The 19972-nt window shown below is 30.5% G+C and overlaps 1 protein-coding gene across 1 annotated transcript in view; it reads left to right on the top strand.

The window, feature by feature from the left end:
• The first annotated feature begins 773 nt into the window (after window positions 1–773).
• Window positions 774–19972, top strand: part of LOC126774482 (protein embryonic gonad-like) — a 122575-nt gene continuing 103376 nt past the window's right edge. Inside the window, exon 1 of the mRNA XM_050496045.1 lies at window positions 774–1056. Coding sequence (XP_050352002.1) covers window positions 1009–1056 — 48 coding nt within the window. The 5' untranslated portion in view covers window positions 774–1008. The remainder of the gene's footprint in view (window positions 1057–19972) is intronic.

Genomic DNA, 19972 nt, shown 5'->3' on the forward strand with positions numbered 1-19972 from the left:
GTATTAATTAAATGGCGTATGTCAACGATCCCCTCTTATATTCATTGATCTACTAAACCCCCACTTTAGGAGGGCAGTCATTGCCCCCCTATAACGGTACAGGCGGGGCTTGTGCCGTTCACGCCAATCGCCGCGAGTGCTGCGCGCGCGCCGATGATCTAAGCGAGTGATCTAGCGTACATGTCATTTCGCGAGCACCCGATTGGTCGGTGATAAATTTCGCCGCCGCTCGATTTCGGTGATCTAGTTTTGTGCGCCAGCGCTGATTTATCGCTCGTTAATGTCAACGCAGCTCATTTACGTTCTTGACTTTTTGTCAACTTTGACCTAATTTCATTTTGGAAACGCGAGTCATAAAACTTTATGTCGAAACAATGAGTTTCATAATCGTAAACAACCGTTATTCGACCTGGAAGCCCTTTAAAATAAGCGGACACACCTATAGCGGGCCATCAATAAAATATCGAGAGAGGCACCTGCGCTCAAATAAATAAATTACCAAGAAGCATCGGCGGCTCGACAGAATAGCGCGCGTCATACGGTACGTGTTTTATGGTACGACGCATAGAGAAAGTAACGGTAAATGTGGACGCGACCTTCCCACCCGGTGTCCGCGTGCCGACTGACAGATGAGCGCGGTTTAACCTCTGATAATAAGAGGGAGGGGGACGACGATAGATCACGAAGGGTGAGCGAAAAGGACAGCGAACGTGTCTTCTTCGGTGATCGTGAAGTGCAAGATGAGTGTACAGTCACACACGGGCCACATCCGAGTGAGCCTCGGGGACGGTTTGAAAAACGAATCGGGTGACTCGCGTTGCGCGTACGCACGGACGCGCGCGCTCCAATTTTGAATTCGCGCAATTTATATCGGACATTTTTTTTGCAAATATTTATAGAAATAGTACAATTACAATATTTGTGTTCCGGTAATTGTGCGCATAATTAGTGTGAGTGAAAACATGATATGATATAAAACAGTTGAGTGAAAAACGATCAAACTTTTTTATGAAAACATCGGAGTTGCTGTTGTTACCAGATTTTCAAAACTTCACGGTAAGTTTTTAATAATTAATTTTACAACGTAGCCATTTAATCTCATAATACCTGGATTATTTGTTACATTTCGTATTATTTGTGTTTGTCATTAATAAAAATCTCTTGAATAAAAACTTTATATGTGTGAGTTTATAAAAACGCCTAGAAATAATTAAATTAAATTTAGTAATATTGATTTTTAATCAGAGCGATTTAGTTTTTGAACACTTTTTTAATATATATTTCATTTGACATTCGTAAATCTTAATTATTTAACTTTTCGATTACTAATATATATATAAAATTAAAAATTTAAAATATTCTACGTATTATCTTTTCCTTAAATTAAAATCCATTTTCGATTTCGAAACTCCGACCCTAATACATCTATTACACGTTCGAAACTCAAATCCGTGACCTGATGTAATCAAGTAATGTTTGCATTGGATAATCCCTATCACATATCACATCATAAATGATTGATTACGATTGCTATCATACGTATATTACCGTAATTTTTTACGCGTAACCTCAAACTAACCTTGTATTCATTACACAATACTTATAATTTTCATTATGATATATACTTAAACTAATTGTTTCATATTATTTTAATGATATATAATTTATATAAGTTTGTATTAAATTAATCAAATTGATTTTAAAAATATAAGTATAATAAAAGAATATACTTACTTTATACTTTTATTATTTAAGTTTAAGTTCAATATGTATATCAATTGTTCAAATCACAGAACAAACTTATTACTACACGTTATTTTAGTACTAAGCTATGTCTGTCTTGATATAAAAACGCTTTTAAAATACTTCTACACTAATTAAGCCAAATACAGATTTAGCAAGATGGCCTGTCTTGTTTTAGAAGTACACACGTCACATTGCTATGTTTTTTAATCTCTATTATTAGAATGTATTTTTTTCCCTTCCAATGAATCCTGTGTGCCATAGTTAGGGCTTAAACTCTACATAGAGCTACTATAGCTTAAATTATAACATATATTTCCTTATCATTTTATTTTTTCTTATAACAATTGATATTGTATTTCCATAGACTTTTGAATCCGTTTCATTTTTCAGTTTTTATTTCTTCTTTGGTTTCGTTTCGTTAATTGCGAATTGTGTTCTTATATATTATATATGTATGTATTTATAGACATCTAAAGCTATTTTAACTGACTTAAAAACTATTTTTATAAATGTATATATATACGACTTATTTACTTTTGTAACAATTTAAATATATTCTTTGTTAAAAATTTTGTTATATTTAAAAATTATACATATTCATGTAGGCACTTACGAGCACTTTTGAATCGACACATCAGTTCAGTTTTCCGACTGTGAGGTAAGAATTTCAGAATCCATTTCCATAGAAAGCCTACTTTATAAAATATACGTTATCTCTTAATCTTTAGTTTTTTTTTCTTATAATTAATTTTCAAAACAGAAGCATTTGTAGATTTTATAATAATATAATGTAACTTTAATTGTTATAAATATTTATTTCACAATAAATAATCACCTTACCATATTAGGAACAAGACTATACGCTACCTGGTGGCGTCAGTATTTTATATTTTGATATCTATGTTAAAATCTTTATATGCATAAAATAAATTAAAAACAATATTAAATAAAACACATCATTTTATATTCTTTAGTAAAAAATATTATCCTTTTCTAAAAAAATAATGGATCACCTTATATTTATATATGTTATTTGTTTAATTTATTTTGTTCTTAATTTTAATTTTAATATATTAGCTTTTATTTAGTTGTATGGGATGGATGCTGTGATCTCGTGTAACTGAAGGAGCACATAGACTTATAACCCTTATAATGTATTTAAAGCTTATCATGTATATTCCTTGTTGGAGATCCTATTAAAATAAAAAAGATAAACCCGCGGTCATAAAATTATATGTATTATTTTTTTTATTATAATGGAAAATAATTATTTTATCATAATGTATTAATAAAAACATTATCAAGGGTATTTATATAATATATAATACGAGGAAATAAGCGATTTCAAATATCATACATATACACATCACTTCAAACATCTCAATCTACATGATATTTATTTTGTTTTAATATAAGTAAGATCTTCGTTCTGCCATTTACTAATATTCTAAAATCGTAAACCTTTGCTAGTAAACATGACGAGATCAAAACACGTACGGTAATGTTAACGCTCAATATAACTATGCGTCCTGTATTTCTTAAAGCAATTACATAAATATATGTAATTTAAATGTTTTACTTTAACGATTAGTCGTTAAAATAAAACTTTTTACATTTTATATACTACGCTTACGTTACGCTTATATTATACGCTTAAACGCGTAAAACTTAATAAATAAAAAATATATTTTATAATAATATTATTTATTTATTTATTCAAGTAATAAGATTCATACAAAAAAAATTAAACTGGTTTAACAGTAGTACATAGTTACCATGCCTTTTTTCTTATAAAAACATATTAGCTTAATTATTATATAATAATTAATGAAGCATTTGGTGATTAGTTAATGATCGAACAAACATAAAAACTTTTTTTTGATAGTGTTTATATATTTTTTTTCATTAAAATTTATTATTCATATTTTATTATTATTATTATGCACGTGACCAAATTTAAATTAATTTATTTTGCTAGGAACCATACTACCGTTTCCTTATCTATGCGAGGTATAGCCATTCCACGATAAATAAATTTATGAATTCCCTGCTAGTGATATTTCAAATAAGCTTCATTGTAACATTCCTCAAAACTGTTATTAAATTTTGATGGTGATTTCTTGAACTTTCTATTCACTTATAACGTCTATAAAGTTTTTCTTAAAGTATGCATCTGATTTTTGGCACACCTTCGACTATAAATATTCTGCACAAGTGGCGAGACTTTGAGATTTGGCGTCATTATTAATATCCAATCAAGATAATGTTATAATAGTATTTTGAAAAGCAATTAAATAAAACTCGAACCACTTACAAAACAAAACAAAAAGGATCAGCTGTTTTGATTTACGCTTATCATAATTCCTAATTTCAATTTCATTAAAGAGTCGCCATGCCTAAAACCATTAGGCGAAAGGCAATTACACTAATAGATTGAAAAACACTAACAAATAGAAAAATAAGTGTGTCAAATCTATTTACTAATAACTAATTGAGTGCGAAGCTTACAAAACTAATTAGCATTTAATATAATATAAAATTCCACAATGATCAGTGTATGTATATGGAATTTTTATCACACCCAATAAATCATACTTTGTCCAAAAATTAATGAATAAATCATCTTAATTTAGTTTCTGGTAAAGGTTATCGAGTTAAATAATAAGTGGGAGGTGAAGATGTCAAATGCAAATCGTAAGGTTGTCTCTGAGCATCAATTTTGTAGCGAAAACCGTCAAAAGTTATAGTATCATTTTGAGTATATAATATCCCAGCGTTTGAATTATCGAAACAATGAAAGCTCTTTGTGATTTTTTTTTGCTAAATTAAGCTAATTCTTTACAGCTTACTTTAATTTATTTTGCTTACACTTTTAAGGATGAACATTAATATAATTTTTTGTTATTAAATATTATATTAACCAAGTAACTTTTGTGTTTTATAGCATTTATTATTAGGGATATTGGTTAATTTATACATGTGTTTGTCCTTTTTCTTTATCTCTTCTTTTCAATAACTATTCCATAAGCTTATCTACAGACTACGCATACATCGACTACATTTGTTATATGTATAAATCAATTATACATTTTTACAATGAAACTTGCGTCCAAATAGTTTTACGATGTATACTTTCATAATCGTTTTAACGAAATCTAACGCCACTAAAAATTATATTAATCAAACATTTGAGAATTTAAATATCACTGTATTGATTGATTAATTAAGCCTCTTAATTATTTATTTAAATCTTATCATCGATTGACATTTTCAAAGTTCTCCAAAATTATTTATTTGTTTAAAATGTTTTATATTTATTTATTGTAACAGCCTGTTAATGTCCCACTGCTGAGCTAAGGCCTCCTCTCCCTTTTGAGCTGAAGGTTTGGAGCTTATTCCACCACGCTGCTCCAATGCGGTTTGGTAGAATACACATGTGGCAGAATTTCAATGAAATTAGACACATGCGGGTTTCCTCACGATGTTTTCCTTCACCGTTAAGCACGAGATGAATTATAAACACAAATTAAGCACATGAAAATACAGTGGTGCTTGCCCGGGTTTGAACCCACGATCATCGGTTAAGATTCACGCGTTCTTACCACTAGGCCATCTCGGCTTATTTATTTATTATAATATTTATTTATGTATATAGAATGTTTTTGACTTTTTATGTGTATATATTGATTTTCTTAAACGTTCCTTTCACTTCTATTCGCGATCCTTCACGAACCATGAGATGAAAATTTGCGCATCATGCATAAAAAAGGATATAGAAATGTAAAAAATAAAAATCTTTTTAATACTGAATGTTTTTTTATTCATTTTAATAGTTTTAAAACACGTTCATTTTTTAGAATAGTGTGCATCATAATTTAATGGATTATCGATTTTAAAGGTCAGTTTGAAACTGACGGCTAATGACGAACGCGTTGAAGTCTTTTATTTGCACAAGCCATTCAATTACGCATTTAAAACTTGCACTTTGTATTTAAATAAAGATATGTTATTATAATAGTGTCACTTTAAATTTGTTGAAATGTAAATTATGAAATTAATATTAATAAAGTTTATTTAATAATAAAGAGATATGTAGTATATTTTTTGACTTGGCAACTTTGATAAATTATTATTAGAAAATATCAGCTCAAATACAATTGTGATTTATTTTACATAAAAAAACAAAACAAAACGCAAAACTTTTATTTATTATTTAAAATAATAGCCTACAGCTTACGATAGAATCACATGTTACACCGCATTATTTTTGTATAAATGAAAAATTCTACAAGTTTAATTCCGTAAGTAGGAACTTCTTGAAATTCATTCTCATGTGAAATTCAAACGGCCATCAACATCACGACGAGTTTCGAAACACTTAAAAACATTTAGTCTCAGTGGGACGTAAAACTGTCAGTGCTCTCACGGAGAGTAATTCTCCAGTGCGAGTTTAAACGGAACCAATAAAAAAGGCCGACATAAAGAGGTGAAAATGCCGTCATATGTCCCCACTGACCGACACACCCTGTTGTAAAAACTTAGACGCAAAACTTTCTACTTTGTTCTGATGTGTCTCTGGTCCGAGCGATGAGAAATAGCGTTTTGAATATTTTCATATTGAAGCGAATTTACTTTTATATATAGGATATTAAATATGTAATAATACTAATATAATAATTTTAATATTCAAATTAATTTTATTAGCTTCTGATTAATTTTTAGTTGAGTATGAAAACGAGTATGAATATTATCTAATCTTCTATCTCTTAATAATATTTACGAATAAACAATTGAGATAACAGATAAGGCAGTCTGGCTTCCTTAATATAAAAGCAAATTTAGATATATTTGACATAATTAATCTTCCAAACAATAAAAATTTAAATTCTCTTGCCATACTTTTATTACGTTATAGAGTAGATACTGTATATGAATATCGAAGACCGACTTTATAAATGAAAACGGTGAGATGAAAATTGATGTATAAAAAGGAGTATGTTATTAAACACACAAAATATTATTTATTCTTTTGTTTATTTGACACAACACGGTAACAAATGCAGAACCTTATCCTGAGGTATACTATTAAATTAAGAATGTTTTTAATATTATTATAAACTAACCCTTGTGACATAAAATAAAAGCTTATATAAATACCTTGTTTCGATCATGGTTTATTTAATTATACATATTGCACTGCAAATATTCTTCTATATTATATTCTGTCTGTTTGTATCAAAGTAACCATACAAAACTATTTGACTTAATAAACTTAATTATTAATAAACCGTCGATGCTTACATTATAAAATTCCTCAATTTTAGTAGTAAATCAGATCACGTAGTTAAAGCCTCGAAAATTGATAATTCAATATTTAGTTTAATTTTAGTGAATATTTGCACATTTAAACTTCAATTAACAAACACAACATATTGTCATCCAAGACCAACATTTGGTCAAATATTGGCCGTGTTCTCTGTTATAACAAATATAGCTTTGTAAATACGCTACCGAATCGGTTGCGTATCACCGAAAGTCACATGTTGGTATTACCAAAAAACTAAATATGTTTAGGAAAATAAGTGAAAGGCAATTTATATTAACGCGATAAGTGTACCGACAGAAAAATAAAACTTCAAGTAATATTTACTACTACCTACCTTATACACTTTCTGAGACGAGATAGTCAATTAGGAATTTAGAAGAAGGTAGTATCATAATTATACAAATATAAAGCATGCGTGTAAAGTAAAAGTGTAACGGGTCCATTTTTTTTTTAAATAAAAGCTCAGTAATATAAAAGTTACTCACAATTTAATGATTGGTATTTTATTTCAAATTTAAAATTATTTTATTAATTACGCCCGCCATTCTCATTTGTACACTTGTTGTATCTGTACAATTAAAGCATAGCTTTTTTTTATTATTTATAGAAACACCATACAATTGATAAGGATCGCATTAAATGGTGATTTCGTCAGCTGTGATTTATTCGAACTCCACTTGTCATGGTCAATTATACTTTTTATTTTTAATTAAGAAATAAATTATTTATTTAAAAATCGTAATAAAAATCTCTTATACCCTTGTCTATAAAATTCATCTCACAATTAAAAAAAGAAGTATAATTTTCGTTATTACTGGTAACATTTCATTAGAGTCGACGCCATCAAAACATTGTTATTACTAAGCTATTATAGATATATGATTTATTTTTGACGCTCCAATTTCGAATCAAATCAGACCCGCACGTTCACACGTGTCTGACATGTCATGTCATGACACGATCCGTCAGAGGTCGCTCTTCGTGACGTATGCACATGACCCGGATCGTTTATTCAGAACGTTTACATGTTATGAAATTAAATTAATATCTTCGAAATTTAAATTCTTATGTTTAAGATTGAATACATCATGAGAGGTACATAAAAGTTTTAGTTAATCTAAAAAATCCAATTATCAAACCAGATTTGACTTTGAAATAATCAATCAATGAATAACAACAATTAAGTTTTTTTTTATAGTGTGGGTAGACGGACGAGCATATGGGCCACCTGATGGTAAGTGGTCACCAATGCCCATAGACATTGGCATTGAAAGAAATGTTAACCATTGCTTACATCGCAAATACGCCACCAACCTTGGTAACTAAGATGTTATGTCCCTTGTGCCTGTAATTACACTGGCTCATTCACCCTTCAAACTGGAATACAACAATACCAAGTACTGCTGTTTTGCGGTAGATTATCTGATGAGTGGGTGGTATCTACCCAGAACAGCTTGCACAAAGCTCTACCACCAGTAAAAAATGACATAAATTTAAATAAGCATATAGTCATTTGTTTTAATAAAAAATGCACTTTGTTCATCTGAGAATCACTTGACATATATATCATGCGTCATGGTGACCCAACATACTTCGCGTTGTCACACTTAACAGTCACTATACCAAGAAAATGTTGTGTTGTTTTTTGTTGATTTATATCAAAACGTCTGTCTGTCTAATTAAAGATGACAATTAAATCATATATAATCAGTAAATTGAATGTTTTTAGATAAATAGGTATATTTATCGTCGTATAATCACCACCCATATACGTTGGTATTGTAACAAATATTAATCATCCCTTAGATCGCCAATGTGCCACCAATATAATATAATTATATAATGAGATCACGAGGGAACTATTTATTATTAATCGTACAAGGCTAAACGGTAATTTTTTTCCGAGTCTCAAGTATATAAGACGTGCGTGCACGATGATGTATCACGTCAAGATTACGAACGTTCTTGTGATGGACGAGTTAATCTAAACGATACGAATATATCAAATCACTATTTTATTTCTTTCGTCATACAATTATTATTTAGTACAAAGAGAGACTGGTAAATATTTCACTATTGATACTGGATCTGTGAGAAATATTAATCATCTCTTACCAATGAACCACCGACCTTAGGAACTAAGACGCTATGTCACACATACACTGGCTCACTCACGCTTCAAACTAGAATACAACAATACCAAGTGTTTTGTTAATACCTGATGAGTGAGTGGTACCTACCCCGACGAGCTTGCACAAAGTACTACTACCAAGTAAAAATTAGAACTATATATCATTTAAGCGCCCCACTTGTATGGTACAGGTTAAAAAGCTATTAAAAGAATTTCCATGGAAACAGCAAAACGTAATGATGGGACGGCAATCCGACACGAATGGAAAGAGTTCAAGCGCAGCACTAACGGCTTTAAGTGCTTTCCGAGGCACGGGAGTGTACACACTTCCAACTTCCAGACTCAGGGAAGCTACTGAGAATTTTCTGACAGAAAAACCCGATAACTTTTTATTGGTCCGACCTGGGCATTGAACCAGGACCTCCGGGTCTGCGGCCTTACATCAAGCCACTAGACCAACGAAGCAATAGTTATAACAGATATATAAATATGATAGAAAACGATAATATAAATAATCAGCAGATATAGCCGCTTAATGTATGATATGAAAATTTATGTAGTTTAAGCATATAATAATATGCTTAAACTACATAAATTATGCCTAATAGTTACATACAAAATGATTTTATCCATATATATATATATATATATATATATATATATATATATATATGGATAAAATATATATATAGATATATATATATATATATATATATATATATATATATATATATATATATCATATGAGCACGCGGTTAAAGCGGCTCGGTAGCGCTTTTTCTTGCTTATTTCACAAATACCATTAGGCTGAAATGCAGCATATGCTGTTTTACTATATTTTTTAATATGTATATAATCAATATCTACACATCCCTATACTATATTATCATTAATTTGAAGTATGGAGTTTTGCAATTCGATATGACAAAACATTTAGTTTACGTAAGTGTGGATTATCACGAAATAATAAACCGATAAAGAAACGGTTAATCGTTATTTTCCTTATTATCTAACATTACAAACATTCAGAGTACGACCACACGTACAATGTAACTATGAAACGAACATAGAAATATTGCACGTTAAGAAAACTTGTGTCTAACAATAGAAAAGATCGTAAAACTGTACACAACCGCCAACACTTTCTTTAAGTCGTAAAACAGGGAAACTTCAGGCTTGTAAAATGATACAATGAACCCGTAAAGCTTGTTGCAATCTCTAAACGGACATGCAAGTTTGTACTGCAACTTCGCTTTCGAACATTGAACAAAAACAATTTCATAACCCTGTATCAAGATTATTGTATGTAGATTTGAGGCATACAAAATGCAAAAAAAAAAACCATCGTGTAATAAAATTCTCTCATTAGGAAACAAATAAAACGAACGAATAATTGTATCAACATCTTAATAATATCAGTAGGAACTTTTTTTGTAAGCTTAACTATAATCGAACTCTATATAACTAAAATAACAAACACCAGCGATAAAATAAAAGCACTTTATGCTTAATTTGTAAAAATAAAATACAATTTTTTTCATAAAATATTAAATCTCGAATATTAATTAATTTTAGTGTTACAATGACATAAATTGCATTTTGAACTGTCGCGATTAGTAATCATATTTTATATTGCACGGTGTTGAACCGCGAACCTAATAAGTATCATTTGCTAATATTAAATGTTATGGTCATGATAAAATTTCAAGCAATAAAAGAAAATGAAATATCATTATATTATTATTGGCAATAATCCGTGTAAGTATGAAGTCATTAAAAACTTATCGGAGTTTTCACTCGTCTATAAATTACTTGCATACATCATAAACTAATTTAATACTAAAGAGAAATCCCAAAATCAATTTAATGAAAATTAAAACTACCGAAGGAATTATTAAGCATTCCGTTTAAAATTTCTTTTGCAATATAACTCGTGTCATGTATATTTATACAGAGGGGTTGCCATACCTTATATATTGCGACCCCTCTTTATAAGAGGCGAGTAAACATGTAAGCATGGAAATTAGCTACCATTTAACGACATATTAAACTAAAATAAACTTAAATCGAGGTTAGACGACGTCGAGAACCCATCCGACCCGACGGTTATACGTTCGTTCTTTATGGATACGGCGTGTGGCGTAATATACAAGCTGTTTGAAATATTTGTTAATTTTTGTTAGCATTCCTTTGTTATTATTAATGTCACTGTGAGAAAATCCCAGCAGTGGGACATAATTTTATATGAAACTTTGTTTTCTCAATTTATCTTAGTAAGTCAAAGGAATACGTAGGCGTAGTATATATTTGTCGGCCAACATACAACGAGCTCATAATGGTAAGTTTATAAGGCTGAATATCTCTAACAATTAGATGTGATCCCTAGATTAGGCCAGTATTTTTTTATATCAATAAACTTATATTGAATGTCAAATAAAAGGATCAAGATCGAACCTGCAACAATAACGTTATTAGACGGCCCCGTAAACAAGTGCGCCATTATCGCTTTAAATATAATATTCGTTCCTCACTTAAGCCACACCCATTATTAAGCTTCAACAGCTAACTGCTTATTGTTACGGACAATTAAAGGTTTCCTAATTAGTTTTAGCTACAGTGGCACGCGGTAAGAGTAATGCATCTTGAGACTTTGAGATCACAGCTTCCCCTTTTATGGAGCTGAAAGATCAGACCGACATTCATTGTGTGTGTTCGTTTAAGTTTATCGCGCAGTGATAACCTTTAAGGTTTTATATTCATATTTTTTCAAGGAAATCTACACTGTTTAATTACTACGCAATCAATATTAGATAAATTTTCAAGGAAAATCAAAATACTGTATTGATAGATATTCGTAGTAAAGTTATCACCGGTACGGTTTAGATTCTAACGAGTAGAACCGGCAAGAAACTCAGTAGTTACTTTTTTCCTGCAGATTAATTAATTATATGTATAACTTGTATTAACGACTAACTTGAAACTATATATTATATTATACAATGTAAAATGTTTTGTTAATTAATAGTTTTTTAATAATTGAACAATTCGTTTAACTGTTTCATAACTATGATGCTATTTCGGCGTATAATAAATACATATATATGTATGTACATGTATAGATAGAAAGCCGAGATGGCCCAGTGGTATGAGCGCGTGAATCTTAACCGATGATCGTGGGTTCAAACCCGGCCAAGAATCACTGGATTTTCATGTGCTTAATTTGTTATTATAATTCATCTCATGCTTGACGGCGAAGGAAAATATCTTGAGGAAACCTACATGTGTCTATTTTCACTGAAATTCTGCCACATGTGTATTCCACCAACCCTCATTCAAGCAGCGTGGAATAAGCTCCAAAAGCTTCTCCTCAAAAAAGGGAGAGGAGGCCTTAGCCCAGCAGTGGGATATTCACAGGCTGATACCGATACTGATATGTAGATAATATATAACATATAGTGTGTAGGGTGTACGTGCTATAATGTTAGTATTTAAATGTTCTAAACGCAATGTTGTCATACAAGTTGAAATGAATGCGGTTGCTATTTACAGTCCTAAGTCTAAGTCAGCCATTAATTGTTTTCTTGTTTATTTCGCTTATTAAAACGTTCATAAAGTTTATTAGTTAGCTCCGTGTGAGTTATTAATCCAATTCCTTTAATTAAGATACGAAATTATAAGCAGTTAATTGACTTCAATATTACATTATATAATGCACACAAACACACGCGCACACTCAATAATGTATTCGTATTCAGAAAACTTTTCCGTATTTTCCAAAAAGTTTCAATCATTTTCAAAGTAATTTAACTAAATTCGTAAACACATTTTTGTAATGTGTGAGTCAGTAAACTTAGCGCTGCTTGGCTAAGGCATCTTCTTCAGAGGAAAAGGCTTGAAGCGCTTTTTTGTATGTGTTCGAAATTAGTAGAGTAGTCTTCCATCAGAAATTTACACATTACAATACAGCGGTGCTTGCGGCTTAAACAGTCTTCGGTTAAGCGATGTGTTTTAGCCATTGGACCATCTCGGCTCGTATCATCATTCTTTATTTTATTACTTAATAAAATACTTTTATTAACTTATATATATCAAAGCTATGAATCTACAAACAGATCGACAGTTATACATAATATTGTATTTGGTGAATATTTTACCAATAATCTCCTTGTATTACTTCGTCATTAACTTTGGTGTACAGTAACAGTAACAGCCTGTTAATGTCCCACTGCTGGGCTAAGGGCTCCTTTCCCTTTTGAAGAGAAGGTTTGGAGCTTGTTTCACCACGCTGCTCCAATGCGTGTTGATAGAATACACATATGGCAGAATTTCAATGACATTAGACTCATGCAGGCTTCCTCACGATGTTTTCCTTCACTGTCAAACACGGATGAATTATAAACACAAATTAAGCACATGAAAATTCAGTGGTGCTTCCCCGGGATTGAACCCACGATCATCGGTTAAGATTCACGCGTTCTAACCACTAGGCCATCTCGGCTTTGGTGTACTAAATAAAATGTATATGTAATGAACGTATTCATTTTAATGTTTCATAAATAAATCTTTAAGTATTTCTGCAAATTATACACTGCTATGACTATTCATTATTATAATTAAACTTTAACGGTTAAACATTGTTATTAAATTTAGTAAATATAGCAGGTATGTAATAATATTATTAAGATAAAATTTTATTAGTGTGCAAGTAATATTCGTTTATTTTCATGTAAGGTTTAATTGTAAATAATTAATATAATTTACATTGATTCCTTGACGGTTCTAATCAGTAGAAATTACGCACTAAATAATTGGTTACATATTAAACTATATACAAATAATAATAAAGGTTTAACAAAAAAGAGCCGTGATGTCCTGTGGTTAGAAGACGTGAATCTTAACCGACAATTTCAAGTTCACACCCGAGCAAGCACCACGGAATGTTCATGTGCTTAATTTTTACTTAAAAAAAGAAAAATCTATTAAAACTGTCAAGATTTCTTTTTAATTTTGTTTTATTAAAATTATTGAATATTTAATAGTTCTATTTTTAAATAATAATGTCTAATGTTTTAACGCTAAAACGCAAAGTATGTGAAGTATGTAACTGTAAAGCTAGGCCCATACCGGTGACCTCAGTGTTTCGTAAACCTGTTGCTAATTACGATAGCGAGTTTAGCCCTAATGAAGATCCACCCGTTCTTGGACTGTGCACTTTCTAACATGTTAAGAAGCATATTGTTCGCTGGATTTTCATAAATAGGATAATTTGTTTCGATTGATTTGTAATTCGACACATATTCGAACACATTACAAGAAAAACGTAATAATTAATTATGTATTTTTAATATGATTGAAAAAGTAACATATTAAATAAATCACACTGATCAATGTGCTTAATTCAATTTGCATTAGCACAAAGTTAAACAAATACATAATATAATAACTGAAGAAGATAAATAAATGCTTATAAAAATAATAATATTTATGAGAGGAAAGAATAAATATATATGAAAAAAATTGTAAATATTATTGTCTGTGGGAGAGAATAAATAAATTTATTATTATTATTATTACAAATGTAAGCAATCTGAAAAGATGAACAAATATTATTTAAATTTAATTAATGTATAATGAGAGCTATACAATGAATCACTGCAACAAACGCATTAATATTCAAAATTTCAACTATTTATTTGAAAAATGGTTTAAGATATTTAATATATTGAAACATGTATCTTATGGTTTGAGTAACATAATTTTAAGCTCAATATAAAATATACAGGCGCCTGAAGACAAAGAAATAGTGATTTATGTCTTACAATGTATGTTATTCGATACTAATTACTACAATATAAAATTCGAATTTAAATGTCGAGATAATATTAAAAATGTAAAAATTTGCGTGTTCACGTTTTTCACAATCGAACGGCTGGACGAATTCGAATTTGGATAAACGTCATTTATATACTGTATATATACAACTGACAAATTAACAGGCCTTAAGGAATAGGCTTGGAGCTCACTTCATCACGCCGTTTCACCACTTGTTGATACAATATAATTGTACTTACACGCATTTTAGCAGCAAAATAAACGAATGAAATCTCAGCAGTGTTTTCTCGGATTTGAACCGATTAAGATCTAAGTCTTCTATTGAATGAGCCGTCATATCTCATATAAATAGTAACATATTATTGTTTTATACATTAAAAAAAAATTAAACAGTGCGCAACGTTAAAAAAATTAACGTATTTATTGCAAGATGAATAAATAATAATATGGTAACAGCCTGTAAATATCCTACTGCTGGGCTAAGGCCCCCTCTCCCTTTTTGAGGAGGAGGTTTGGAGCTTATTCCACCACGCTGCTGCAATGTGATTTCAGTGAAATTAGATACATCCAGGTTTCCTCATGATATTTTCCATTACCGAAATGCATGAGATGAATTATAATCACAAATTGAGCACATGAAAAACTTCAGTGGTGCTTGTCCGGATTTGAACCCACGATCATCGGTTAAGTTTCACGCGTTCTTGCCACTAGGTCATCTCGGCTTTTATTATTCATCGCATAACAATCAGTAACTTATAAATTTATATTTTAAATTACGATTTTTTTTTTAATTTAATGTGATCGATAGATCTTCTTCTTAATGCAAGTGACAATCAGAATGAACATACATGACGTTCGACCTGCAACCCGGAGCGCGTGATCTCTGCTTTAGAGTCTCGTAATGAGACGACGAAAGCAACTCTGTGTCGTACTGTGTTGCAATTTTGTTTGCGTTTGACGAAATTTTACAGCTTAGAGATGTATTGATGGAAAACATTTTAACATCTATTAAAGTTTAGCCGTTTTTCAATTGACTTATCAATTAAATATATGTTTAAATGCATGTGTCAGATATCTTCAGAGAATGTTTTCGTGATATTCTAGTCTGCATATTTAGTATATATACTCAAAATATTTTTTTGTTTTATAAAAAAATATAATTATGTGCGGATCGTAGAGGTAGCTAAACACCCGAATCTAAATCCCCTTCTCCCTCTAGTAGAAAGGAGGTGTTTGACCAGACATGTACAGGCCTTTCATTACTTTTTTTTAGAACCCAAATAATATGCGTAGTGCATCAATCACTTTCGGCACATCGTAAGTGTCGGTTATACTTAATTAAAGTTAAGAGTGCGTGACATGTGCGCGCGGACTGTAACATGTCGACATATTAAAATTAAATTAGTATAAAGATATATAATATTATAGTGTTAGTTATATATTGTGATAGTTTATTTTTGAGGTTAAATTGCATCTACTTAGAGCAAGCTTCGCTATTTAGAGAGGCAATAACGCCGTGCCGTAGGCACAATGCCATAGCACATGGGATTGTTTATTGTTTTAATTCATATAAATTAATTGCTTGGCGAAATGAGGGCAACATTTCAATTTCGAATTTGAGTGAAACGTTTTTGTATAGAACATTTTTGACATAAAATATACATTTTTAAAAAGTGTATTTTTAATAACTAATAATAAAATTTCGAATTGCAACATTGTCGGTATTATTATATTTCGATAAAGTTTGCGTGTGCAATGAATATTGTACTTATATTTTATTTTTAAATATGTTTTTTTTAATTTTGAAAATGAAAGAGCATCCTGTAAAGGTCCCTAGCCAAAGGCCTCTACTCCCCTTTATAGGACACAAATACAGAACAGGACAGAAGAACAAATGCACGTTTCCTCACGATTTTTTCCTGCATGAACATGACAAAAAAAAGAAATTTGGCAACTCCTTTCTTCGTCGCACTTCCAAAAAATGGAATTCCTTACCAGCTCAAGTGTTCCCCTCCTCTTACAACCAAAACCGGGTTTACCCAACCTTCAAACGAGGCGTGAAGAGGTATCTTACGGGCCGGCAAGGCGGGGACGGCTAGTGCAGAACATTCTTCCCGACTGTATTGGCCATCGTCGCGTTTGGACTCTACTACCTACCATCAGGTGGAGTAGAGTCATTTGCCATCCCGGCGCATAAAAAAAAAGACGAATTCATGATGCTTGTCCAGGTTTGAACCCATAGCCTTTGGTCTCTCACGTGCAACTGAGCCATCTTGTATTTTTTATTTTTTAAATATAGTTAAAAAAAAACAATACGAAAATGCCAAATATAACCGTTTTGAAAATAGCCATAATTTAATTTAATATTAAAATTTGTCGTATTCGGTCTTAATCATATTAGATAGTTCACCGGAGAGTTCATTATCACTAATTCGTATATATTTATATTAATATTGTGTTGGAAATTATATTTTTTATCTATATAACTAACGAAAATATATAAATCCAGTATTATAGTAGGAATTTCTCCTCCTGTTAACAAATTTCTTATATTAAAATCTGTATTCTAATAAAGTGTTATGATCATTTTATACTAAGCTTATAAAGATCATTAGATAAATAATATATTTATATTTTTATATATATAACCTGACTATTTTAATTTTTTCTTGAGTAAATAAATCTTATTTAATAGTTCTGAAGCATATTTTTACGATATAATAATATTCAGTTTAGATATAAAAGCTGTTTTGATGTAAAATTTCAAATTTGATGTTTGATAACTTTCAAAAGTTATGTTTTCGGTTATATAAAAAATATTAATAAGAGTTATGTATCTTTTAAATTATAAGTAATATTTAAGGTCAAATTCGTGTGCTACTCATTTACGTAGCGTTTGGGTGATAGGATTTTATTGTAAAACATACCCGTACTACAATTTCCAAATATCGATAGTGATAACACTTTTATTTAACAAACAGATAACTTAGGCTATGCGATAAGTTGCGTACTTTGTAATAAAGATCGCTGAACAGTGGCGGTAGCGAGCCGAACCTTAACAGCCTGGCCACGGGAACAGGCACGCGAATGTTGTCGCGCGAATCGCACGACTGACAGGCGACGCGAAGGGCGATAGAAATAATCTAGAAATTAAAATTCTTTAGTTGTATTCGCCGCGAAATAATGGCCATAGAAATAATTAATCATTGAACAACCAAGGAGATTATAAGGTTGTTATTCCGTGATTGAGAGTTCACATCCGGTCAGCTTATTAAAAGTTTATGGTTAATTCTCAGTAGCTCGAACATTAGTACTTGACGTTTACACTCCCGTTTCTCAGATAATAAGTAACACACATCCTGCGTTTGAACTTTCCGTGTCGATTTGACTTCCCATCAGATTTCGAGTGTGCAACAACACATCGCACACACACTTGATTAGTATTATCAGCACAGTTGGTGAATTTATATAATTATATGCAAGAAAATCTATTTTAAACAAACAAAGATTTATTAATCGTTATTTATTGGATACAATGACCGCTTGGAAAATTTGTAACTGTTATAAATAATTTTTAATGGTTGTTCGGCCATATTTTCATTATCAGGGTTTTACCAGTTTTTATTTTCTATTGTATAAAATTTCTATAAAATATCACCGAATGGCGTGAAATGTGTCGATTAAAATCATTATTAATTGTTAATATTATATGTTTGATTTTAAATATATTTTTGTAAATGTTAAATTGAACTCTATTTTAAGGGTATAAAATATAATTTGAATTGTAATAAACTCGTAAATTATTAATCGATTTTAGTTTAAATATCAATTTATTTGCAAGTTAATATACGTTACAGATTTAAGGTATGACTCATCATAGTTTATCGTCACTGAGTTTATACACGCGGATATTTTATCGCATACACGACAATTTTGTCTTGAATCTAATTAATCGTGAAAATATTAAAAAAAGGTTTAATTATTTTCTCGAGAAAAATATAAACAAAAGTAATTAAAACAATGAATATACAACTTTTATATAATATAATTCATTTAAAAATAAAAGTCTCGAAAAAGAAATTAATTTACATTTTTTCGTATCTATACTTATATGTTTCTTATAGGTAAGCGTGCTACATCCTAGACCGTGTCGATGCTTAACATCAGGCAAGTCAACGGTCAAATGCTGGCCTATTAATTGTAAAAAAAAACTTATACGCTTTCACGGCTAAACTAAAGAATCGTTTGGATGAAACTTGGTATAAAGATAGCTTAAAGAAAGATCATAGACTGCTTTTTATAGCTAACACTTCCAACACTAGATGAAAACGAAAACACGTTTCTCATTATACAATTATCTAATAAAAGTTCGATAAATACGATGAAATCGACTGTCTTGTCGTTGATCGTTCGTACAAGTCGCATCGTGGTAGATCGTAAAATGATATAAATTGATATTTTATGCTAATCGTTCAACTATTTATGAGTTAGGTTTTTAAAAGGCCTGTCTTCACTGCGTATTGGTTGATAACGGAGAAAGGTTACGTTGAATCAGTTATATAAATAAATTTTAAATAATCTATTGTATTTTGATGCTTACGTCAGATGTATAGGTGTGTATATAAGTAACATGGAAAAATATATCAAATGTAGAAATAAATTTTAATAAAAATACATGTTTCATTATTGGAAAAATAAATCGATTTAAAAAAATTTGTAAGTCATTTTCTTCGTCGTTAGATAGGTGTTGTTGTTTCTGCTTAATAAAGAAAAACTCTCGAATTGTATTATTTACTCTTTATATATTTATTAATGAAATGAATGTTAATGACTGCCCCGTTGGTCTATTGGCTTGATGTAAGGCCGCAGACCCGGATGTCCTGGGTTCAATTCCCAGGTCGGGCTAATAAAAAGTTATTGGGTTTTTCTGTCAGAAA

This window comes from Nymphalis io, chromosome 16, assembly GCF_905147045.1.
Source record: "Nymphalis io chromosome 16, ilAglIoxx1.1, whole genome shotgun sequence".
In the NCBI taxonomy this organism is placed as follows: domain Eukaryota; kingdom Metazoa; phylum Arthropoda; class Insecta; order Lepidoptera; family Nymphalidae; genus Nymphalis; species Nymphalis io.